The sequence below is a fragment of the Myotis lucifugus genome, unplaced genomic scaffold (genome assembly GCF_000147115.1).
Source record: "Myotis lucifugus unplaced genomic scaffold, Myoluc2.0 scaffold_295, whole genome shotgun sequence".
Classification (NCBI taxonomy): domain Eukaryota; kingdom Metazoa; phylum Chordata; class Mammalia; order Chiroptera; family Vespertilionidae; genus Myotis; species Myotis lucifugus.
In genome coordinates, this window is record NW_005871343.1 from 111,562 (window position 1) to 137,148 (window position 25,587).

The 25,587-nt window shown below is 37.9% G+C and overlaps 1 protein-coding gene across 2 annotated transcripts in view; it reads left to right on the plus strand.

Annotated features, from left to right (window-relative positions):
• AGTPBP1 (ATP/GTP binding protein 1) overlaps positions 1-21,112 on the plus strand; it is an 83,535-nt gene extending 62,423 nt beyond the window's left edge. Inside the window, exons 23-26 of one of the 2 annotated variants that reach the window (XM_014465443.2) lie at positions 1,059-1,190; positions 2,141-2,317; positions 5,346-5,506; positions 20,367-21,112. In XM_014465443.2, coding sequence (XP_014320929.1) covers positions 1,059-1,190; positions 2,141-2,317; positions 5,346-5,506; positions 20,367-20,541 — 645 coding nt within the window. In that variant the 3' untranslated portion in view covers positions 20,542-21,112. The remainder of the gene's footprint in view (positions 1-1,058; positions 1,191-2,140; positions 2,318-5,345; positions 5,507-20,366) is intronic. The other variant, XM_014465445.2, reaches the window with a different exon arrangement.
• Positions 21,113-25,587: the final 4,475 nt, after the last annotated feature.

Genomic DNA, 25,587 nt, shown 5'->3' on the forward strand with positions numbered 1-25,587 from the left:
AAAGATAAATATCACATGATCTCACTCATTAGTGGATTATAATGAACAACATAAACTGATGAACAAAAACAGATCCAGAGACAGAGAAGCTCAAACCTCAGAGGGAAGGTAGGAGAGGGTGGGGGTAAGGGGGAGAAATCAACCAAAGGACTTGCATGCCTGCACATAAGCCTCACCAATGGACAGAGACACCAGGGGGGTGAGGGCATGAACAGGAGTGGGGTGGGGGAAGATGGGAGGATAAGGACACATATGTAATACCTTAATCAATAAAAAAATAAAAAATTAAAGAGAAACATTTTGCAGAGGGGAAAAATTGGCATGTGAGTCTGTCCTTCATTTTTAAAATTATGTTCTCAAAAATTAAATTGAAACTATACCCTTTAAAAACACACATTTATTTTTTAAATTATTTATTCCAGAGAGAAGAAGGGGGGGGGGGGGGAGAGAGTGAGAGAGACAGCGAGAGAGCGAGAGAAAGAAAAGAAAGAGAAACATTGATTGGTTGCCTCCCACCTGTGCCCTGACTAGGGGTGGAACTTATGACCTGGGAATGTGCCCTGACCAGGAATCAAACCCACCACCCTTTGGTGTATGGGACCGTGCTCCAACCAACTGAGTCATACTAGCCAGGGCTCACATGGGTCAGGGCTAAACCACACTCTTTTTATAGTGTTTTTCATGAGAACATTTTCATGTGTTTTTAAATTAGATAAATATTTTAACAGCCCTTGGGGCAGTGATGACTACAGGTATAGATTTGACCTATAATTGAATTTATTATTTTTTTATAATGGCACATAGAAGATAAATAAGAGTGGAATTTGTGGTTTGATGCAGATCTTGCAAAGGACTTTTTAACCATTCCTAGTAATATAGATTTCTTTCCAAAACTAGATATTTCTACTTTTATTGACTCTACTTGTTAAATGGTGGTTCAGTTACAGTAAAAGGATCAAGGAACACAGACCTGTTTATTGGCTTCATAGTAACTAGATTTACTTGGCAATATATGAATTTGAAGGTTTTTAATTTTTAAAACATATAATCTTTTCAAGGTTTATTGTGATTATCATGGCCACTCCCGAAAGAAGAATGTATTTATGTATGGCTGCAGCATCAAGGAGACAGTGTGGCATACCAATAATAATGCAAGTTCCTGTGATGTTGTGGAAGATGTGGGATACAGGGTAATTATGACAGATAAATCAGGAGTTTTTGAGATGCAACCATGCATACAACTACAGAAAATAATTTAACATATAAACTACTCAGATTCTGTTCATGTTGCCATTTTGCTATTATGGTTTCAAATTTTTCATTTTAAATGTTTCTTCTAAATGTTTTTGCTTTTTACATGTAGATGTTTATCTGGAATTTATTTGATCTGAGATGTGGGGACCTATTTAGTTTCACGTATAACCATTGATTAAACAGTACATCCTTCCTTGGCCGATTTTATAAAGCCATCTGTGGCATACCATTTTTCCACATGCCTGGGTGTGTTTTGAGGCAGAGAGAGAGAGAGAGAGAGAGAGAGAGAGAGAGAGAGAGAGAGAAGAACATCAATGGGATGTTTTCCCACACGCCCCTCAACCAAGGTACATGCCCTTGAGAGAGAGAGAGAGAGAGAGAGAGAGAGAGAGAGAGAGAGAGAAGAACATCAATGGGATGTTTTCCCACACGCCCCTCAACCAAGGTACATGCCCTTGACTGGGAATTGAACCCAAAACCCTTCAGTGCGCAGGCTGATGCTCTAATGACTGAGAAAACCAGCTAGGGCTACAGTGGCAAATGTCTTAATTAGTCAAGCCATCTTTCATGACTAAAGTTTTTTCATTTTTTAAAACATGTTTTCTTCATGGTTTTTCTTACATAGTTTTATTGCACTTACTGGTTGCTATATACTAGTAAATGTGATGCTTTCTTCCATTCTATTTTCTGATTATTTTTCTGGGAAAGCAGAAAATTCTAAATTAGTAAGAGAATTATTTTGATGTTTTGTATAGCAAGAAGATCTGCATGACCCTGCTTTAGTCACTATGCTTTCCTGAACATTTTTAAAGATTAAAAACTTAAGAAAAATTTTAAGTTAAAAAATTTCTTGAAATATTCTATTTTATCATTCTTATCTTTGCAGACTTTGCCTAAGATACTGAGCCATATTGCCCCAGCATTTTGCATGAGTAGCTGTAGCTTTGTAGTGGAAAAATCTAAAGAATCCACAGCACGTGTTGTAGTTTGGAGGGAGATAGGAGTACAAAGAAGCTATACCATGGAGAGTACTTTGTGTGGCTGTGATCAGGGAAAATATAAGGTAAAACATTTCAGTACTTCTAGCCTTAAAATAATATTTGAAGACTTTTTTCATATGTATAATCCAAAGGTTTTCAAGTATATATTCCATGATATATATGATATACTGAGTTATATGTAATTTGTAATGATGAAATTGAATTGTATGCAGTCTTAAACATTTAAAAAATTTCTTTGAACTAAATAGTTTGCTTTGGGTTCTCACAAAATCTTGAGTATATTTATATTCATACTTTTTAAGAAAACGTTGTGGTACACATAAATACTGATTAGTAATTTATAATGATTTGTGCAAGTAATACATTATCAATTAAATTTTTATATCAGTTTAATTTGTTGGATATAAATATATTTTTATGCACTTAGAAATAAACACATTACACTTATTTATAAAGTTTTTAAAATATATATTTTATTGTTGAAAGTATTTCAGATTTCCCTCTTCCCCCTCCACTGACCCCCTCTTGTGTCTGATTTTTAAATGCATATCCCTTCACTAAATATTTTTCTTTACTAATACTACTTTTCTGTAGTGCAATACACTTTTTTTGGAAACAACCTGAGTTTAAACTCTGCTTTTGAAACTTAAGACTATTAAAATATTAGGTGACTTTGAACTTAAAAATTTTAAATATCGAACTTAATGGACAATGAATTGGACTTTATACATGCAACAGCAAACCTGAACATCTTTCTTGCCTTGGCACAGAAAGATTTCTTAAGTGTCCTGTTTTGTTTTGTTTTTGACGTAGGGCAAGAGGGAACTGAAACTAATAGTTACCTCACATAACAATGGTTATAACTTTATGTTTTGAAAGAGCTAAAAATCTTCCAATTGGTTAGTATTAAAAATATAAGCATATTACAGTTGATGTCAGAATGTTTAAGAGGCGAGAGAGCCTAAGTAATGACTTTCAGTCTGTGACAAGCTGGAAGAAGATTAGGTAGGTTTTGCAACCAACTTCAAGCTTTTGGGGCCTGGTAGAATAGAACTTAATGACATCTCAGTGCTTCTGTTTTAGGTTGACCACCGTATTCTTCCAAAGTGTAATCATAACTTTTGAATTCTCTCCAAATATTGTAAAACAGTGACTTGTAGTTTGCCAAAGGCATGATGGTGATGAGAGAGAAAATGGAGCTTGAGCACCATTCCGGCCCCCAAACTCTGTCCCCCAATCATTGCTTTAGTGGACAGCTCTGCCAAGGACATTCAAACTCCTTGGAGAGAAGTGTGTTTCACTAAGCCAATTTTTTTTTATGTCTGAAATTCAATTCTTTGATCATAACATACACTTCTTTTTAGTTTTTTCCTTGTTTTGATTAATAAACTTTGTTTTTTAGAATAGTTTCAGATTCACTGAAAAATTGAGTGGAAAGTACAAAATTCCCATTTACCTCCATCCCCACACATGCATATAATTATACTTTTCACACTTATTAATATTAGCTAACTAGAGGCCCGGTGCATGAAATTCGTGCACGGTGTGTGTGTGTGTGTGTGTGTGTGTGTGTGTGTCTGTGTCCCTCAGCCCAGCCTGCACCCTCTCCAGTCTGGGACCCAGACGGACATCCCTCTCAAAATCCAGGACTGCTGGCACCCAACTGCTCACCTGCCTGCCTGCCTGATTACCCCCTAACTGCTTCTGCCTGCCAGCCTGATCGATGCCTAACTGCCCTCCCCTGATGGCCTTGTCCCCCCCAACTGCCCTCCCCTGCCGTCCTAGTTGCCCCTAACTGCCCTCCCCTGCAGCCCTGGTCCCTCCCAACTGCCCTCCCCTGCTGGCCTTGTCCCTCCCAACTGCCCTCCCCTGCTGGCCTGATTGCCCACAACTGCCCTCCCCTGCTGGCCATCTTTGACCACATGGGAGCGGCCATCTTGTGTGTTGGAGTGATGGTCAATTTGCATATTACCTCTTTATTGGGTAGGATAAGTTGTGTGAGTCTAATTATATTTTTTAAAAAAGATTTCTTCACTCTGAGAATGTTCTTATATTACTGTATTTTAGGCTGTAAATGTTATTTTCCTATGAATTAATTCAGAAATAGGCATAACCTTTCTAAAGCTCTTAAATTAAGATGTCTAAACTCGTTAAATATCAATCAATTAATCAGTCATTATTATAAAGGCATGTAGGTTAAGTAATAGTTTTTACAATTTATTTTCTTCACTTAGCCTGTGCTTTTAGTCCTGTCATTGAAAAGTTGTTTTACAGTACCTTCTCTCTAAATTATGTCAGCTCTCATCTATACATCCAGCTTTTATTGGTATAAGAATTTCACTTATTTTAGAGATTTATTTTTATCTGAAAATTACATGATAAGCAAAATCTTGATTTACACTCCATTTTTATATTTTTACATGGTTACATTTAACTTCCAGTAAATCTTACATTGTTAGTTGAAAACTCTTGTGTATAAAGGGTATGGAGGTTGTGCTGAAATTTTCTCTTTGCTTTAATAGACAAAATTTGAAATGGGCATTTTTAATTGACATGGAATATAGGAACTTATTTTACTAATACCTCATTGGCTTAGATTTGTTTGTTTCTTTTTTGACATAGTTACCCTTCTTTTATTTGTTTATCATACAATAAAAGTACCTATAATGTTCAAGTATACAAATTGGAGCCTTGATTTTAACACTATAATATTTCAACATTGGCATCCAGAGTAGTGGATCACAAGAAATATTAGCGAGATTTTGTAAAAATCTATTTTCACACATGAACTCAGAGTAACATAAGCACAAAATGTTTATGTATTTTTTTCTTCCCAGTGTATTAGTGAAAATAGTTTGCATTTGATGAATAAGAATAGTTTAGAAATGATTTTTAAAGACAGTTTTCTTTATGACTTAGAATATCTGGTATTGCTAAGACATTCTGTTTGTTGAGTCCTAGGTCCATACAAAATATTAATCTTCTAATCTTATTAATGTAATTGTAAATTCCTTTTATGTAATTTTAATGAGATACATCCAGAGGATAGCAAACATCATAGTTACACATATAATATTGCTTTATATTCAGGGCTTACAGATTGGTACTCGAGAATTGGAAGAGATGGGAGCAAAATTTTGTGTTGGTCTATTGCGTTTGAAAAGACTGACATCCCCATTGGAATATAGTCTGCCTTCCAGCCTGCTTGACTTTGAAAATGACTTGATTGAATCAAGCTGCAAAGTAACTAGGTAAGGCACACTTGTTTATTCTGTTGTTACCTTGTAGTATTCTATTAGACTTCATTAAATCAGTGAAGCATAGAAAAGGCACAGAGATTTTGACAGTTAAGAACATTTTTAAGATTACTATAATTAAGTTTACACATTTAATATTTATTCCAAGTTGTAATAATATTCTTGATTCTTTAATACTGATTTTTAGATGAAATTTTAATGAAATATTCTTATATTTTGAATGCTGTTTTTAGTGATCTTAATGGTTTACCTTTAACCTCCCAAAAAAGCAGTGTGGAAAACAGTGTGTATATCAGGTAATATTTAAATTAAGAGGGCTTTAGAATTAGGATTCATACTTTAAAAGGAAGTCTATTTTGTTGTTATCTACACACCTCATATAACTTTCCAATCATATAATCTTCTGGTTACATATACCAGAAATAGATAATTTAGTATGCCTTTGAAACTTGAACCGTGTCTGCCAAATATTCTTCTAAATAGGTAAATTTTGGTTCCTAAAATTCATTGTATATAAAATTTGATCAGCTATAGGATCAGAAACAATTCAGTATCATAGTTCTTAATCATAATATTAGACCTTAGCATTTTATAGTTTGATGTATATGAGTGAAAATACTGTCATTATACAGAATCTTAATTTTTGTTGTTAGATATTGACTTGTCATCAGATTTAATTATTACCATGCTCTATTATATATTATCAACTTAGCAGATTTAAGTATAGTAAAACATCAATTAGAACTTCATTCACTGTGATAGTTGACAGAGTGATCACCTGAATTTTCTACCCTTGAAAGTGTCTGCTAAACAATAACGGAAGCTAATATAAAGATTGTTAGTTGTTCTCACTGATGTGTAGAAGCCTCCTTTGAAATTATTTCATTTATTCTCCCCCTACCCCAGCTATGTTGAGGTATAATTCACAAATAAAATTATAAGATATTTGAAGTATACAATGTGATGATTTGATATATGTATTCATTGTGAAAAGATTTCCCATATTGAGTTATTAACATATCCATCCATTACTGTACACATTTATCTGTGTGTGTGTGTGTGTGTGTGTGTGTGTGTGAATATTTAAGTTCTACTCTCTTAGCAAATTTCAATTATACAATCTAGTGTTATCAACTATAGTCACCATCACTTCCTCAGACCTTATTCATCTTACAACTGAAAGTTTATAACCTTTCACCAACCTCTCCCTATTTCCTCACCCCCATCCCCTGGCAACCACTTTTCTACTCTGTTTCTCTGAGTTCCATTTTTTTCCTTTCTTTTAGGTTTCACATTGAAGTTACACCATGCAATATATATATATTTTTTGGCTCATTTCACTTAGCATAATGTCATCTAGGTTCATCCATGTTGTAGCAAATTAAAATATTTCCTTTTTAAAAAAAGAATAATTTATTGATTTTTAGAGAGAAAGGAAGGGAGAAGAGAGAAATATCAATGTGAGAGCATAGTATCAATTGGCTGCCTCCTGCACGCCCCCTACCAGGGATCAAGCCTGCAACCCAGGCATGTGCCCTGACAGGAAATTGAACCAGCAACCTTTCCATGTATGGGATGACGCCCAACCAACTAAGTCACACTGGCCAGGTTTCCTTCTTTTTTAAGGCTGAAAAATACTGCATTTTAATCTATGATAATTATGAAAAACTAGAGGCCCGGTGCACAAATTCATGCACGGCTGGGGTCTGGCCGGTCCGCCCTGATCGGGCCGGGCTGGTGGCGGGGGGGAGGGGCCACGGGTGGTCAGCTGGCCAGCCCTACCCCTGATCCGGGTGCGGGGATGGGGAGATCAGGGCCACAGTGTGCTCAAAGCAAGCGGTTGTTCTAGTGTTCCAGTCGCTTGACTTTTATATGTATAGCTAAGTTTTCAGTTATTCTCTTAAGCATATCTACAATGCTTCATTCAGTAAATATAATTTACTTTTATAAATAACAATGGAAATCTAAAAACTAATTACAAGTTTAATAAAGCTCAAAAACTGATCTGTCAAATTATTTTACTTAGAAACCTTGAAACCTCTGAATGTAAGACTTTATATTAAAAAGCTCACAGATTCTTAAACCATGTTGGTATTACTATGTATATAAGCTATAACTAACTTTCTTTTTATTTAATGTTTGTTTTTAACCTGTGTCTCTTTATATTTAAAAATGTCTCATAATTAGGACATAGTTGTTTTTATAAATTTTAATCTGACAGTCATATTTTAATTGAAATATTTAGTTCATTTACATTTATTATAATTATTGACATATTTAGACTTAACTCTCCCATCTTATTGTTTGCTATTGGTTTCACTTGCCCTGTGGTTTTTGTTTGTTTTGCCTTTTTTTGATTGATAGATTTTAGATTGATTTCAGGTTTATATTGATTTTATCCTCTTAATTTTTTTAATGGATACTTGGTATTCACACATTCTCAATTTATCAGAGTCAATACAGATTTATACTTTTATCTTTTCTTGGACAATATAGGATCCTTGGAACATGTTAACTCCATTTAACTCCCTCTCAATATATGTGTTGCTGTTGTCAGATATTTTATGAGTATACTATTAATATTTTAAACTTTACAGACATTATTACTATTTTATGTAGTCTTCGGATTTCCCCATACATTTACTGCCCTCTTCCCCTCTTTCCTCTTCATTTATTTCTACATTTCAGATTTTATCTGAAGTAATTTTTCTTTTGTTCAAAGAATACTATTAAGTCTTCATCTTCAGTTTTGAGGGATGTTTTTGCTGGATAGGTTACACTGTCTTCATTGAAGAGCCAGTCTGTTGTCATTGGTCTTCCACTACTGAGTTGTCAAGTGAGATACCAGTCTGATTGTTGCCCTTTGAATGTAATCTATCTTTTAAGGCTAAGTTGCTTTTATGAATTTCTCTTAGTCTTTGGTATGTAGGAGTTTTACTTAGTATTTTATTTATTTTGCCTGGGTTTTACAAGGTTTCTTAAATCTGTGGCTGGATATCTTCCATCAATTTAGGGGAATTCTTAGCCATTTTCTCTTTAAACATTGATTCTGCCCCATTGTGTCCTTTCTGGGACTCCATTTACATTTAAGTTTGACCTTTTCATAGATCTTCTGTGTCTTACTCTCATGAATAAGTTTCTGCTCTTTGTCTCTCTGTGCTGTGTTTGGGCTTTTTTTTAACTTTTAATTCACCCATGCTCTCTTAGGCTGGGTCTTATCTGATGTGAAATTTATCTTTTCAGTTATTAATTGTAGTTAATTAGGAAGGATTTAGACATTTTTTCCTTAATCCTTTTGTACTTAGCAAAAGTGTTATTTTACATGTCACCTGAACTATTAAGTAGTTTTCTCAGTACCACTCATTTAAAGAATTTGAGAACCAATAAAACATCTACACTAATAAAAGAGAAACATGAAAATTAACCATCACTCCACCACTCTGCTACACCCACAAGCCATGCCAAGGGCCAATCAAGAGTGAGTATGCAAATTAACCCAACTAAGATGGAGGCGGCCACAGAGCTGGAGCGAGCAGGGGGCTTGGGTTGCCCCCCGCGATGGAGGAAGCCAAGCTTCCCGCCTGCTCTGGCCGGCCCTGGGCTCCACTCAAGGCTACAAAGTTTCAGTTATAGAAAATAAATAAATCCCAGATACCTGCTTCCCTCCCCTCAAGGAGGCGCTGAAAAAAATAAAAGAAAAAAAGGAGGAACTGGGAGCTTGGGTTTCCGGAGGCTGTGGCCAGCCTGCAAACAGCCAGCAGCCCCTCACCCAGGCTGGCCAGGCACCCAAGCAGGACCCCCACCCTGATCCGGGACACCCTTCAGGGCAAACCAGCCGGCACCCACCTGTACACCAGGCCTCTATCCTATATAATCCTATATAATAAAAGGGTAATATGCAAATTGATCCTAACAGCAGAACCACTGGGAATGACTGGTGTTATGACAAACAATGACCACCAGGGGGCAGACGCTCAATGCAGGAGCTGCCCCCTGGTGGTCAGTGTGCTCCCACAAGGGGAGCTCTGCTCAGCCACAAAACAAGCCAGGCTGATGGCTGCCAGCACAGCGGTGGTGGCGGGAGCCTCTCCCGCCTCCTCAGCAGCGCTAAGGATGTCTGACTGCAGCTTAGGCCTGCTCCCTGCTGGCAAGTGGACATCCCCCGAGGGCTCCCGGGCTGCCAGAGGGATGTCTGACTGCCAGCTTAGGCCCAATCCCCTGGGGAGCAGGCCTAAGCCAGCAGGTGGACATCCCCTGAGGGGTCTCAGACTGCGAGAGGGCACAGGCCGGGCTGAGGGACCCCCCCAAGTGCACAAATTTTTGTGCATCGGGCCTCTAGTTTAACAATATTTCTCATTAGGATTTTGCATTGATGACTAAATTTTAGTATATTGGGCATATGGAAGAAGTATTTGAAATTTGAGTATGTTTAAAACATTATAGAAAAGTGAAGTTGAAAAATACCAAATTTTGTATAGTGTTTTATCATAATACAAAATGTGCCCATGTTGAAATGAAGCCTAATTACTGCCTTACAATCAAACAGTATTTGAACTTTTTTTAAAAATTGAGATAAAATTCACATAGCATAAAATTAACCATTTTAAAGTGAACAATAAAATGGCGTTTTAGTACGTTCACAATTTTGTGCAACCACCTGTCACCTCTATATAATTCCAAAACTTTTTATTCCCCCCCACCCCCCAAAGGAGACCCTCATACCCATTAAGCAGTCATATCTGGCCCCTGGCAACCACTAGCCTGCTTTCTGTCTCTGTGGATTTACCTATTCTGGATATTTCAAATAAATGGAATAATACAATGGGTGACCTGTTGTGTCTGGCTTCTTTCACCTTGCTTGTTTCGAGGTTCATCCTTGTTGAAGCATGTATTAGTACTTAATCCCTTTTTATGCATACAGCATGAACATTAGAAAATTTGATGAGAAATTGTTCCTAATACAACTAGTAAAATAAATAGAACTTAAGCTAGAGAATGCCTTTAAAATATGCTTAGTTTTACTCCTATTTTGTATTAAAATTTTTAAAAACCTAATTTGATGTGTTGTGATAAAGGTAGAGTACCTTGCTGATAAGGTATAGGGAGTAAGTACAGGTCGGTGGGCCAGTTAACATCATTATGTCCCTTGTTTAAAGGCTGTACTGACCCTGTCATCATAAGAGACTGCCTTGAAGTTATTACAAAGTAGTATTAAAGATATTGATTGCTACAGACTATTAACACTAGGGTGAAATATTAAACTCTATATTATCCACATTTTCTTTATGTGAAGCTAGTGTTTATACATATGTAGGAACTTTTTTCCTGAGAAAGTTAAATTAATATTGTTAAAGAAAAAATTATTCATGACACTTTTTGAAGAATGGGAACCAGGCTTTGTTCAGGAGGACTGCTACATGAGGTTTTGCAGGAGAGGAGAGAGATTGGGCTCAACTCCGAATACAGTAAGGAAAAGTGGAGGTTTATAGCCAAGGAGTAGAGTGGGGGTTGTTGGATTGAAACATCGGGGCTGTGGGAGATGTTGGCTAATCGGACTTGACAGAATTTTTGCTGAAATCAGGCCAGGGTGATTTGATGTTGAGGGAGAGGGATTTTCGATAAACTGACTCAGCAGGATTCTTGCTGAAACTGGACTAAGAAGGCAGAGCCACTGGACTAAGGACACAGCCCACCGTCAGGGCCTACTTCTCAAGAGGACTCAGAGGAGCCTGACTTAAGTTTGGTCAAGGAGAGGGTCTCTGTCAATATAGATGACCTGGGGCCACATGTTAACAGTAATATCTAATACATAGCTCTGTAGTAAAGCTTACTGGTATTAATGTGCTTTATCTTTAATGTGAAGTTTACCGTTTAATCAAGCCAATCTTAAAAGATCTTTCTAGTTAATAGCTGTGATGCACATAGTTGAGTCTGGTTTGCATTTCTTCGTCATTTATTGCTACCATGTGGGAAATTCTTACAGCTATACTTGCTGTTGGGATATTTTCTAGGCAGATAAATCATGCCACATAGTTGAAGATCATATCACACTTCCAGTCCACTTGAAATCATAGTGGCTTATAAGTACAAGTGAACCGATAGTGTTTTTGTGCTGAGTCAATGAAATGCTGTTGTACTTACAGATACAGAGGAGGTCAGAGTCATCTAGAAAAATAAGTTTGGGATTTATATGAGCACTTCAGGACCCCAGGCCAGATTAGATTATAGTGAAAGCTTTGAGGCTTATAATAAGAGAAGGAAATGCTCCTTATCATTGAGATCCAGATAGGTATCAAACTAGTAATTTCTAATCTCTAAGATTTAGCTATACAAGGAGTTTGCTGACTGTATATTTTATAGATATTTGTGTGTTTTATTTTTAGTAGCCTCTTGGAAGAAAAGTTATTCCTCTCACATAAGTATCTATTTGAGACTTTAATATAAAAAGACCGTATATCAGAATAAGGAAGAATACATATACCTTCAAAGAGGATTCATTCTATCCTTTAGTAGGCTATAGAGTAGGGCAGATGGCTCCACTCCAGTGTGGGACTTAGCTGACTTGAGGTGGGTTTGCAAAACCTGTGAAACCTGTTTGATCCTTGGTTCAGCCCTTCCCCTCCAGAGGTCGAAATTGAAGGCCTAAGACTTCTTTCCTCAGTACCGCGGTTCTGCCAAAAATTTTGTGTTTATTTTCTGTTTCGTTTGTTTTGCTGCTTTCTGCTCTGTTTCTCAGCTTTGTATATTATGTATTTTAAAAATTTGTCAAGTGCCATTAGGGAAAAACTGTTGGGGTCACATCTGTGCAACTCCCTTCTTTCAGGAAGCTTGGCAGCCCTGAACTCCCGTTTTTTGCATGCAATTCTTTGAAATTGCTGAAAGCTCTGAGGACTTCCCTGCCTCTTAGCAGCTGCCCTTGCCTGACCTTGGTTGCCTATGGACTTTGCCCCAAGCACCCTTCCCCTTGATTGATTTTGCTTTGTATCCTTTCACTGTATAAGTCTTAAGTGTGTGCTGAATCCTGTAAGTCTTCGTAGCAAATCACTCAGCCCAGAGTGGGACTCCCAACACACGTGTGCCATTCTGAATTTGTTAAGTTTGATTATTATCTCAGATATTTTAGTGTTTTATTGAGAATGGTCAGAGACAGCTGGTATTGTAATCCCTTTGTATGTGTGTGGAAACTGAGGCTCAGAGATGAATTTCCCCATGGTCATCCATCTAATAATTCCCCACAGAACCAGGAATGCATCCAGGTCTAACTCCAGAATTCCCCTGTACTTTCATTATATCTTGTGTCTTCCAAGTAACTGAAAAGGAGTGGCTTCAGTTTTTGAAGCTCTCCTGTGTTACGTGAGAATTTAATCATTTAGTCCTCCATTGTGTCTAAGGAATGTTTTTAGAACAATAGTAAAGTAAGTTGGAGTTTATTAGTTAATTACTGTTTCCCAAGGACAGTTTAGTTATACTTTCCAACAAAGTATGTGTAAATTAGCTTCCCCCTCCAAATAGGTAACATTCTCTTGTTAGATATTCTGTACACTAAGTCTGAGTGTTTGTATGTGCGTGTGCAAGTACTTACATGTATCCTTATATGTCTATCACTTAAGATGGACAGAGTTGTTCCTTGTATTTTCTATGGATGATTTTATTCACTTTGTGATATTTAGGAGATGCTATCTCTCTTATAAGCTAGGAATCAAATTATATAAGTAAAATATTCTCTAATATTTATGCGCATAGATATTTTCTGCCACATTAGACCTGACATTTCATCCCAAAGATACAATCAGCAAGTCACAAATTGCTGAGACTTTGGGCCATGGAATTGTTTGTGCATGAAATTCTACTCCAGGATATCTTTATTGTGCTGTTTTAAAATAGGTAGGTTAGTCTCAAAATTGTAGCCCAACGTGAGATTAAGGAGGGACTCCAGAGTTACAAAGGTAAGGTAGTATTTTTAGTCCTATTGGCCTGGGGCAGCTCTTTGTGTGGGCTCTTTAGGAATTGAAAAAGGATTGATTTACTCTTTTCTTTAACAAGGTAGGTTTTATTAATGTCATAATAACATTTTATATTTGTACAGCTTAAGAGTTCACAAATGCTTTCATATTTACTACCTAATTTGAGGCAAACAACTTTGTGAGGTCATAGGGCTGATATTGTTATCTCGGCTTCACGTGTGAGAAAAACGGGTGCTTGGAGAGAGAGACTTGCTTAAGACGCGGCTGGTTAGTAGAAGAGAAGAGGCACAAGAGAATTTCTGACTCCATATACAGTGTTTTGTTTCTTTCATGCTTGTATAGGTAACAGAGCTGAAGATCTACATCCTGATGTCTCGGATGGCCAATCAGCTCTAATGGAAGTAGACGGGTATACGTTTGAGGAAGATGGTGAATTCTTTAGGTTTAATTTTGTGCAGTGCTTATTAATAGCTTAATATGAAGATAGCTATAAAACTTTGAATCTGAATGAAGCACAGTTTTTTCCTGTTTTAGAAATAGTTGCAATTATAAACCTTTTCTGCATCATGATGACACCATGCAGCGGAGAATTTTACTGCCTTCATCTGTGAGAAGGCCCTATGGGTGAAGGTTTTGTACTTTTCTTGAAGCAGCACAAGGAGGATTTGTATTTAGACTAAAATGCTATTCTCTTTTAGAATGAAATGTTCCATATTGAATTTTTGACTTTGTCATCTTTACACTAAGAATTAAAATCCGGAGTAAAAGGCTGTTAAGGCAGGTGTGTCTAGGACAGCTGTTGGAGGATGAAGCAAAAACAGGGAAAAAGGAGTAAACTTACATGAAGAAAATGAGGGAAATGAAGAAATAGTGGTGGAAAAACCAAAATTACAGCAATGGGAAAGAATTAAATGTTGATTAGACATTTTTTATGATTGAAATAATATTTGAATTCCTATCTACTAATGGAAAGGGATTAATTATTTTATAACCCTAGGGCAAATTACCTTAAAATCTTTCTCTAAGTGATGGTTATTGTGTGATAATGTGTGTGAAGGTACTTCCTAAATTGTAAAGTGTTTAAAACGTATGTTGTAATTATTAATAAAAGTGAAACTGAATTGCTGTGATTGGTCTTGTGCCTTAATTTTTTTTACTAAAGTGAAATCAGTGGGAGAGGGTGATGTGAAAGTCACTGATCTTGCAGACCTTGTGGCTCCTCATAGACAATGCAGTGGACATTTGTTTAGGACCTGCAATGTGTCAGGCACTTCTGGGAGCTGCCAGGTGGTACTAAGATGGGTAAGTCACAGTTTCTGACTTTAAAATGCTTACGACTTAGTACTGAGAACACAGGCCCCCACAGGTAGATGGTTTCAACTGCATCTGAGTATCGATCAGGTGGAATGTTTGTGCAGGGTGCAAAGGGAATAAAGAGAAAGGGCTCTTATCCCAAGCTGGGCTTTAAGAAAGGAAGACATGTAAAGATGAGCACAAGCTGTGGTTTGAAAGAAATGTGAGTGGTGAGAAGGAAGATGGGAAGTATGTCCTAAGCAGAGGAAACAGTGTCCTGTAAGTGAAGACCTGTAAAGTGTTCGGTAAGGTGTGGTCTGGACAGTCATTGGCAGGACTTGCTTGCTGAGAATTCTGGTTTTATGACTCAGTGAATGATACTGAGAAAACGCAAGAGGAGCTGGCTTGGTGGGGAGAACAATGAACATGCCACATCAGTTGAACGTGCCACATTCACAAGGTGCCTGTGAGATAGACATGTGACTATACTAGCAAGTCCAGGCATACACAGGGAAAATTCAAGGCAGAAGCTGGGGCTAGACATTTGGATTTGGAAATGATCAGAATGTAAATTAAAATACATGAAGTCACTCAGAGAGGGCATGCATACAAGAAAGAGCAGTTACAGCAGTGGTTCTCAACCTGTGGGTCGCGACCCCTTTGGGGGTCGAATGACCCTTTCACAGGGGTCGCCTAAGACCATCGGAAAACACATATATAATTACATATTGTTTTTGTGATTAATCACTATGCTTAATTATGTTCAATTTGTAACAATGAAAATACATCCTGCATATCAGATATTTACATTATGATTCATAACAGTAGCAAAATTACAGTTATGAAGTAGCAACAAAAATAATTTTATGGTTGGGGGTCACCACAACATGAGGAACTGTATTAAAGGGTCGCGGCATTAGGAAGGTTGAGAAACACTGAGTTAGAGCATTGTCATGAGCACCTACTTTTGAGGCATACACAAGGGGTGAAGAGCACTTGATCAGCATTGAGAAGAGACAGAGGAGAGTCAGAATTTCCCCCACAGTCAGCACAGCAGAGAGACCTAGAAAAAACGGACTGGAAAGTGGCAGCTGGAATAGCAGTAAGAAGGCTGCTTTCCGTGGAGTGAGGGGTTTAATCTTCCTTCCCTTTCTTCTCTCTCAGTATTCCTCCAGTTCCTTAAACCTAGATCTGATCGCTCCTCCCCCTCTCCCCTCTACTGCTCACCCTCCACCTCCCAGTACATAAGTTAGCAATGAGGGCCCAGCCCCATCACCATTGCTGGAGGTACTCTGTATACTTCAGCGTCAGGCTAGGAACATGATTTTGTTAGATCTGCAGATTAACCATCAGGACCAGTATGGGTTACCAGAGTGGAATAGGAGTATGAAACTGGTCTGCTCTGGGCATAAGGATGATCATTTCTTATTATGACAGTGTCCAGGAAGAAAACAAACAAGTATGTAGCAAGAGATTGGTCTTTTCTTGCTTTCTCTCCTCACTCTCTCTTCCCCCCTCCTTTGCTTCAGCTAGTCTTCTATTTATGCTAAGAATCACCTGAGACATCCTGTAAATTTGAAATAACGTTAAGCAGAGGAATGAATTAGTTTTTCAAAGAAAGAGAATAATCATTTTGAAAGGCAAATAATTTTTTCTTTTAATCTAACTTTCCCCCCTAAAGATATAATAGAGTCATGATAAATATTTTAGATGCATAATTGAAAGCTGCACACTTGTTTTTATGAGTGTGAGGTCTGTTGTAAATTCTCCCATAATCCTCCTGGCCATCAGCTTGGTTTATCAGGACTACTCCATCATAGTAAGAGGTAGTTTGCTATATATAAGGTCAAGATGGTTTTGTAATATATTATTTTCTCTTATGTAATGAACAAAATTAAAAAAATTCGGAGAAACCAAGATGGCGGCATAGGTAAACACCGGAAATTGCTGCCTCCCACAACAACTTCAAAAATACAATGAAAAGACAAAACGGACATCATCCAGAACTACAGGAAGGGTGGCTGAGTGGAAATTCTACAGCTAAAAGGAAACAGAAAAGCACACCGAGACTCAGAGGAGGTGCGGAAGTAAAGTGCAGAGGTACAGAGGCTCGAGCGCGCGCAGAAAGGGGCTGGCACCTGAGGACGTGGCTGTCTTTTTGAATCGGGAGGGAGTCACAAGCTCCCGACTGGTCTGAACTCCAGTTCCGGGAAGTCTCTGGGGACCCAGGACTCCTACGGGGAGAAACTGGACTGTTGGGCAGCGGGCAGAACTTGGAACTTGAGAGCGGCTTTCCCTTAGAGGTGCTTGCAGCAATTACCGGGACACTGGGACGCGGGGCCCCTTAGGGCAGGGCTGAGGATCAGCCATAGCTGCTTGCTCCGCCCTGTTGATTCCTTGAGACCCCGCCCCACCCAGGCTGCGGCAGAGGCTTTTGCATATGAATGCCCTGGCCCTTTGCAATCTGAAAATTACCTAACAAATTGCAGCTGGGCCAGACAGACCCAGAACTTCCAAGAGAAGGCCCAAGGCCCCACAGCAGCTTGCATTGCTTCATAGCTGGGCCTCATCTGGGCACCTCCAAACCCAAAAAAGGAAAGGGAATCTGCAGATCTCTTCGTAGCTCCTGCTGGGTAGCCTCAGGCAGAGGCTAAATTAGCACCTCCTTGGATCCAAGAGCCAGTGTACCCAGTGGTCAGAGTGGGACCATCCAGATTACAACTCCTCAGATCCATAAGGGACACACACTCAGGGGGCAGACTCAGTGAGCACCAAAGCCCCACTGAAGCAAGTCTTGCCCCATAAGGGTATCTTCAGCACAGAAGTTCTTCCACTGCAGACACAGCTGATTCTCACAGCCAATTGGCCTGGAGGTCAATTCCTCCCAGGGATACCTACAACAATCAAGGCTTAACTACAACAAGACTGTGCACAAAGCCCACAAGGGGGTGCACCAAGAGTGTCCACCTCAGGTAATTGGGGAGGCTGAGCCACTGGGCCCTATAGGACATCTAGCACAGAAAGCCACTCTATCAACACAGGGAAGCAGCCAAAATGCGGAGACAAAGAAACAGGACACAAATGACAGAAATGGAGGAAAGCAAACTATTGGATATAGAGTTCAACACCACACTTTTAAGGTTTTTCAAGAACTTTCTAGAAACCGCTGACAAATTTAGTAAGACCCTCAAAAAGTCTGGTGAGACCGCCGATAAATGTAGTGAGACCCTCAAGAAATCTAGTGAGACCCTTGAAGTTATGAAAAAGGACCAACTAGAAATTAAGCATACACTGACTGAAATAAAGGATATTATGCAGAGTTCCAACAGCAGACTGGAGGATCGCAAGAATCAAGCCAAAGATTTGAAATACGAAGAAGCAAAAAACACCCAACCGGAAAAGCAAAACAAAAAAAGAATCCAAAAATACGAAGATAGTGTAAGGAGCCTCTGGGACAGCTTCAAGCGCACCAACATCCGAATTATAGAGGTGCCAGAAGAAGAGAGAGAGCAAGATATTGAAAACCTATTTGAAGAAATGACAGAAAACTTCCCCTACCTGGTGAAAGGAATAGACTTCCAAGTCCAGGAAGCGCAGAGAACCCCAAACAAAAGGAATCCAAAGAGGACCACACCAAGACACATCATCATTAAAATGCCAAGAGCAAAAGACAAAGAGAAAATCTTAAAAGCAGCAAGAGAAAGACAGTCAGTTACCTACAAGGGAGTACCCATACGACTGTCGCTGATTTCTCAAGAGAAACTTTGCAGGCCAGAAGGGAGTGGCAAGAAATATTCAAAGTGATGAATGCCAAGAACCTACAACCAAGATTACTTTATCCAGCAAAGCTATCATTCAAAATTGAAGGTCAGATAAAGAGCTTCACAGATAAGGAAAAGCTAAAGGAGTTCATCACCTCCAAACCAGTATTATATGAAATGCTGAAAGGTATCCTTTAAGAATAGGAAGAAGAAGAAAAAGGTAAAGATACAAATTATGAACAACAAATACACATCTATCAACAAGTGAATCTAAAAATCAAGTGAATAAATAATCTGATGAACAGAATAAACTGGTGATTATAATAGAATCAGGGGCATAGAAAGGGAGTGGCCTAACTATTCTTGGGGGGGAAAGTGGTGGTGGGAGATGCGGGAAGAGACTGGACAAAAATCGTGCACCTATGGATGAGGACAGTGGGGGGGGGGGTGAGGGCAGAGGGCGGGGTGGGAACTGGGTGGAGGGGAGCTATGGGGAGAAAAAAGAGAAACAACTGTAATAATCTGAACAATAAAGATTTAATTATTTTAAAAAAAAATTCTAGGAAAAAGGATATTCTTACCAGATGAGTTTGCTTTCTCCTCTCAGAAAATTGGAACCTTATAATCCATTCACTTGTTTTTCTTGCCCAAACTTGCAAGCTATCTGAACCGAATTTGATATTCAGTTGCACAAATTCTTTCATTTTAGGGGTCTAATAACATCTGCTTCTCTGCTCATTTTAACAGATTATTGTTCCCTTTTTATTGTCTGATTTTGTAGCTTTTAATTGCACCAGGGATGGGAAATCCATTTGGAAGCAGGTGGGATATAAACGAACATACATCTATATGAAATTAAGATAGTTTGGGTCACAAAATGGGGACATTGAAATCCTGCTGTAGTGTTTTGTTGATAGCGTGTCTGTGTATGTGTGTGTGTAATCTCTCAAATGAGGAAAATAAGAATACTGCTATTTTATTGAAGAGAAAATAATATATACCCTAGTGGAAAGATTGTCTTAATCCCAAACAATGTACCTGATGAAATATGTAGAAGCACTTAGTGCTTTTAAGCAAATATATTATTCTGTGTCCCCAGGGAAAGTAAGTAATATGAATATGGAATGTTCACTTGTTTTTAATTTTTATTCTTGACCAATAGAAACTGAGGATGGATATATGTTTTTATGGCAAATAATCACTTTACAGACTTAGAAGTGATGTCAGTGCATTACTGGAGGAACCTATTAAATACCCAGTTTCTTCTCTTTTTTTATTTTTTATTTTCTTGATTTTTAGAGAGAGAGGAAGGGAGAGGGAGAGAAAGAAACATCGATGTGAGAGTGCAACATCGACCAGCTGACTCTCACTGGGGACTGAGCGTGCAACCCGGGCACGTACCCTTGACTGGGAATCGAACTGGCAATCTCCCGGTGCGCAGGACGACACCCCAACCAACTGAGCCACACTGGGCAGGGCTACCCACAGTTTCTTATAAAGCCTACTGAAATTATCTGTGGCTTGTTTTATAGATAAAACTCTTCAAAGAAGTAATCTAATGAGAGTCTATTGTTTTTTGTTGCTCTCTAATTGTAGGATGTATATCGACACTCTTGTAATATAATTAAAAATTAGCATTTCACCCTTTATTATCAATGTAAGGAGGTTTTAACTGTTATAAATCTCTTAATTTGTTCATTTGGATAACATTTTTAAAGTTTGCCCAACCAGATTTATTACACTGAAATCCAAGTTACTCCAGTGTGTTCAAACAATCTTATATTAGAACCTTAAAACCTAATGAAGCCTTGTATGTTCTGTGTGCTTTGGCTGCAGCCCCACCACTTATGTTTTGGATGAAGATGAACCTCGATTCCTCGAAGAAGTTGATTACAGTGCCGAGAGTAATGATGAGTTAGATATTGAATTAGCTGAAAGTGCAGATTATGAAACTTCTACTCAAGAAGAAGTACTTTCTGACTCTGATTCATCCAGAACATACCTACCGTGAGCCCTCTGCTGTCTCTTGTAAATGCAAAGAAGAAATGAACTATCTTGATTTTTATTACATGAGAAGTTTGGAAGAAATGAGTTTATAGAGAGCTGACTCATAAAGATAAAAAGAAACTTGGGCCTGTTTGGTTTCAAGACAATAAATATATTATTAATTCATGATAAAATTGGCACTTGTTTTATTTTAGCTATTCAATGCACTTTATACAGCATTGAATCATCAAGTATTGGATTTATGTTTTTAAAGGAAACCCTGAGTATCATTGCATGAATTTTTATCTCCTCATGGTGATATCCTGCATCAGATGGATAATTCTGAAGTGTGTGAGAATATAAAATCTAAATTCTAGAGTTGTTGAGAATCCTGAGCTTTTGAGAACTAATATATATGTACATGGATGTCTATAGATGTGTCTGTGTAGGGAGGGTGGGTAGATATTGAAGATAAGACTGTTCTTCTGAATCATGTTAACTGTTGAGCTGTGACTGAATAATCCAGAGTTTGCCTTGAAACCATTACATTCTACATTTACCAAATTAAGCAAATAAAAACGATATTAAATACTGCATTCATTTCGTCATCCTTTCTAACCAGTTCAGATTATTGGTTTATAGAATATTTGCGGAAACATTATAGAAATCCAACATCTGAACACACATTGAGAAAAATTTGTAAAAAAATGCTTAATTTACCAGTGTTGTGTTTCCTGATATGGCACACCTCTACCTGTTGTAAAAGATGTAACTGAACAGCTCTTTTGTCTAAAATGGTGTCTCCTGGGTGCACCTGGAGTTTATCACTGCAGTCAGTTTGTTAAGCTTTAAAAATGCAGCGAGGATACAGTCCAGTGTTAAATGTACAGTTGTATGCAAGTGCGTTTAGCATTTCCTGAGCCGTGCTGTGCTGTTAGACTTACTGAAGTAAACCCATTCAGGGCAAGCCGGCACTGGCACCTGAGTCCTAGGTGACTGCAGTGAGTGTAAGCCTTTTCTTGTAGTGACATCTTCCCAAGTTTAAGCTGCCTTCCTGCAGGAATGACTTTGTTTTCAAATAAAATATAACAAGTCCAGTGACATTGGGTAAGTGCTTTAAGAGCTAAGTTTCTGTTGTAGCAAAAGAAATCCAAAAAGATACCTCATTAACAGATTTTTTTTCCTTTTTAAAATCTTTATTGTTGAGAGTACTGCAGTATTGTACCCCCACTACCCCCCTTGCACCCAGTTCCCACCCCACCCCAGTCCTTCACCACTCTATTTAATGTCTGTGTCCATGGGCAATGCATATAGGCATATAAATTCTTTGGTTAATCTCTTCTCTGGACTCAGGGGCTTAGGTTTTGGCACATTAGTTTTGCTTATTCCTGAGTCATTTTTTTCAGTCTTTTTTAAAAACCTGTAGTAATTAGAAAGAAAAGTATATTTTGGATTTTTGCATTTTCCAGATCAGTGATTTTCATTGTATTGTTTGAGGCATTTTACCCACGATGTAGCTTCCTTTTGGTGTCATGGGAACCATGTCTAAAAACGGCATGGAGCCGTTGATGAAGAGGTCTTTTTCTCTAAATAGCCTAATTCTTATTAATCTCAGAAAATAAAGACTAAATGGATTGTGAAGTTGAAGAAAACCTCTTGGTGTGTGGTGACCTAATACTTTAGGAGAGATCAGGATACTTTAGCAAGGTAAAGTAGTATGTATTTAATAATTTGTCTAATAATTTATCATATTATTTATATATTTTATACATAACACATTACATATTTAATTATATATTTTTCAGAGTAGATTATGGAGCCACTATGTCCATATTATGAATTTTTCTTGGTTCTTATAACATCAGAAATTAAAAACCAAAGCAGTCATGAAAAGCAGCTACAGCTACTAAAATGTGCAGAATAACTCAAAACTTCACTTTATTATGTTAAGTGGTATAAAAACCCTGGGCCATGTACTGTTACAATATTTTATTTTGATGAAGTTCATCTTTTAGCATATGTGATAAACCTGAATATGCCTTTTATTAAGTAATTATTCATAGAATTAAAGAGGAAGTCTTTATGGTTAGGAAATGATCTTTTTTCTTAAACGATAAATAGCTTTGGAAATATGAGAAATAATTTAAAATCTTTCCTAATTAGATGTAAAACTAAGTTTCATTGGCTAGTTGTAGCTAAAATTGCCCTACCTCTTACCTCTGTGACTGTGTCATTTCAGGACTTTCAAAGAATGATTTCAGGACTTTTTCATAAGCCTGGAAATTAATGTGTAGCCGATCAACTGAGACTAATGATGGAGTTTAGATTTATTTGCTTTATCTTGTGTTTGGAACTACAGTGAATTTCTTTTCTTTCCTTTTTTTTATCAGTGAATTTCTTAAATGTAGTTTTGGTCTAATCCAGTGGTTCTCAAACTGTACAGTGTACATCAGAATTACCTGAGACCTTGCTTCTCAAAACAGAGATTACTGATCATAGAGATCTGGGGTAGGGCCCCTAAATTTGCATTTCTTAAAAATTCTCCAATGCTGTGGGAACCACACTGAGAACCACTGGTGTGGTCTCATGTGCTCTTTCATGATCACAGTTTCCTAAGAATCAAAGGACCTCTGACTTGGAAATTAGCACCAGAGATGGTTTATATCAGTGGTTGCCAACCTTTTGAACCTCACTGACCACCAGTGGTCCGCGGACCACCGGTTGGCGATCGCTGGTTTAGATCAAACTAACCTGTAAAATCAAGAACATTTACACAAAGTCACAGGGTCATTTGGGCATGGCCAGGGTTTTTAGCCCAGGTCTCCTGACAATTAGCCTCATGTTCCTACCACAAAAGAAGATGCTGCCCTTTGCCTTTCTCTAAAGAGTGAGGAATGTTAAAAGCTCTAGAGCAGTGGTTCTCAACCTTCTGGCCCTTTAAATACAGTTCCTCATGTTGTGACCCAACCATAAAATTATTTTTGTTGCTACTTCATAACTGTAATGTTGCTACTGTTATGAATCGTAATGTAAATATCTGATTTGCAGGATGGTCTTAGGCGACCCCTGTGAACGGGTCGTTTGACCACCAAAGGGGTCTCGACCCACAGGTTGAGAACCGCTTCTCTAGGGTCTCGAGTTTGTGAAATGTAGTTAGGCAAGGCAGAATGCAAAAACCTGTGCTGCACACTGGCTCTTCCTTCATTGCAGTCATAGTGCTGTTTGAACCCAAGATTTTGTCTTCCATTCATTCGTTTCTGCCACTTTTTCCAGTTTCTGTGTGGTGCTTGGAAACATGGACATTTGTCTGAATCCTAATTAAAATAAGTAACCTGGAGTTTGACTTCATATAGCGTACTAACAGCAATGAATACAATACTTTTAACTTTCAAATGTCCAAATTATGATGACCATATTGTGAGCACTGAGATGGATAATGTAGTAAATGTATTAATGGAATTGTTTTGTGCACGATCCAGAAATAAATGGCAGTCATGAAACTATAAATGCATCTTTATAAATCCTTTTGTTTTATATGTACTTTAATCATAAAACTTTAATTGAAAATCAATGATTTTTTTTTCTTATTTTGGTGAGGGTTCAGTAGCCATATGTAAACCTTAGTTCTCTCCATTAGGAAAAACCTGTTGAAGCAATATTTTAATTGAAAAGCTATTCTACCTTACACAATAGAATGTTATTATTTATGTTAAGTAAATATTTCTCAGGTCTGTATGTCTGAAACCTGAGGAAGGTGGGGAGAGCTAACCCTGACATCTGCTGAGTGCCTTCTGAAAATGATCTCGATGGAAACATTTTTTTCTCGTAGCCTGTGAAATGATACTCATATTTTCCAAATCAGTATTTTTATGGTTGGTTAGGAGGAAGGCGGTATATACAGAGGTGGTGACCCATTGTTTTGAACCATTTTATATTTTTTTTCAAAGGAAAGAGACCCTTGAGTCTTTTGATTTTATGTTTAACTGAATAGGTAATGGTTTAGCACACGCCTTTCTCTGTCCTTTCTGGTTTCTCCTAAGGCTTGGCAAGGCTGGTTTTCTATCTCTGATGGTGAGGCAAAAGAATTTTGTCTACTCTACATTTGTCTCACAGACTTCACATCAAGTCATTTTTTACTTCATTTTCTTTATAGAACTTACATTTTCACTGAGAAGGTAGTTTATTCTGTAGCTCATTATCACTTTAACTGGCAGGGCTAAGAAGTAAATCTTAGAAATAAGCCCATGATTACCTGTTTTTCTAGATTTAATTTTAGAGGAATATAATCGTTTTACAATATAAGAATCAGATGACTTAACCCCCCAACTTTGTATTAGTTTATGACCAAATTATTGGCACAACTTTTCATGGACTTTTTTATTCATTGGTTGATTATGCTTAACCTGTATCATCTCTAAGTCCTGTAATCCTAAGGGTGTGAGTGCAGTAGTTAAGAACTGTAAGCTGGGTCACCGCCTCTGAAACCCTTTGGCAAGGTGCCCTCTTGCCTGCCTTGTAGCAGACATGTATTATGGATAACTTAGGGTTTGGATACCCAGCTAAGTGAGGAAGAGAACTCTAGGCTCCTACATGGTTTTGCTTCTAGTTAATGTGATATGGGTGGGAGGTTTCACTGTATCTTTATAGGTAAGTCCATCAAACTTACAAAATTTTTCAGTCAGGCCACTCCAGAGCATGCCAATCTGTTTAATACTTAGAGCAGAGCAAGACTTTACCTTGAGTTTTTCACTATGATATTTAAATAGCCTCTCTCTCAAGTGAAAGCTACCTGCCTAGGAATGTACAAGGGACAGATGTACTCCTCAGAAGGGTGTAAGTTCACCAGAGGTCTTTCGAATGAGTTTTATTCTTGAACTTCCCCTGTTGCCAGCATCACCCATGTGGTCTCTGGCCCCACAGGCTTGTTTTGCTGTCCCAGCTGAGAGACCTGCATCTTATTAAATGTGGATTTTTTCAAATTATCTGAATTTTTTCAAAGGGACAGAGGATGCCCTTTCACAGGTCTATTTTTTAAATTTGGAATTAGTCTGCATTGGCCGGGGGATTTAAT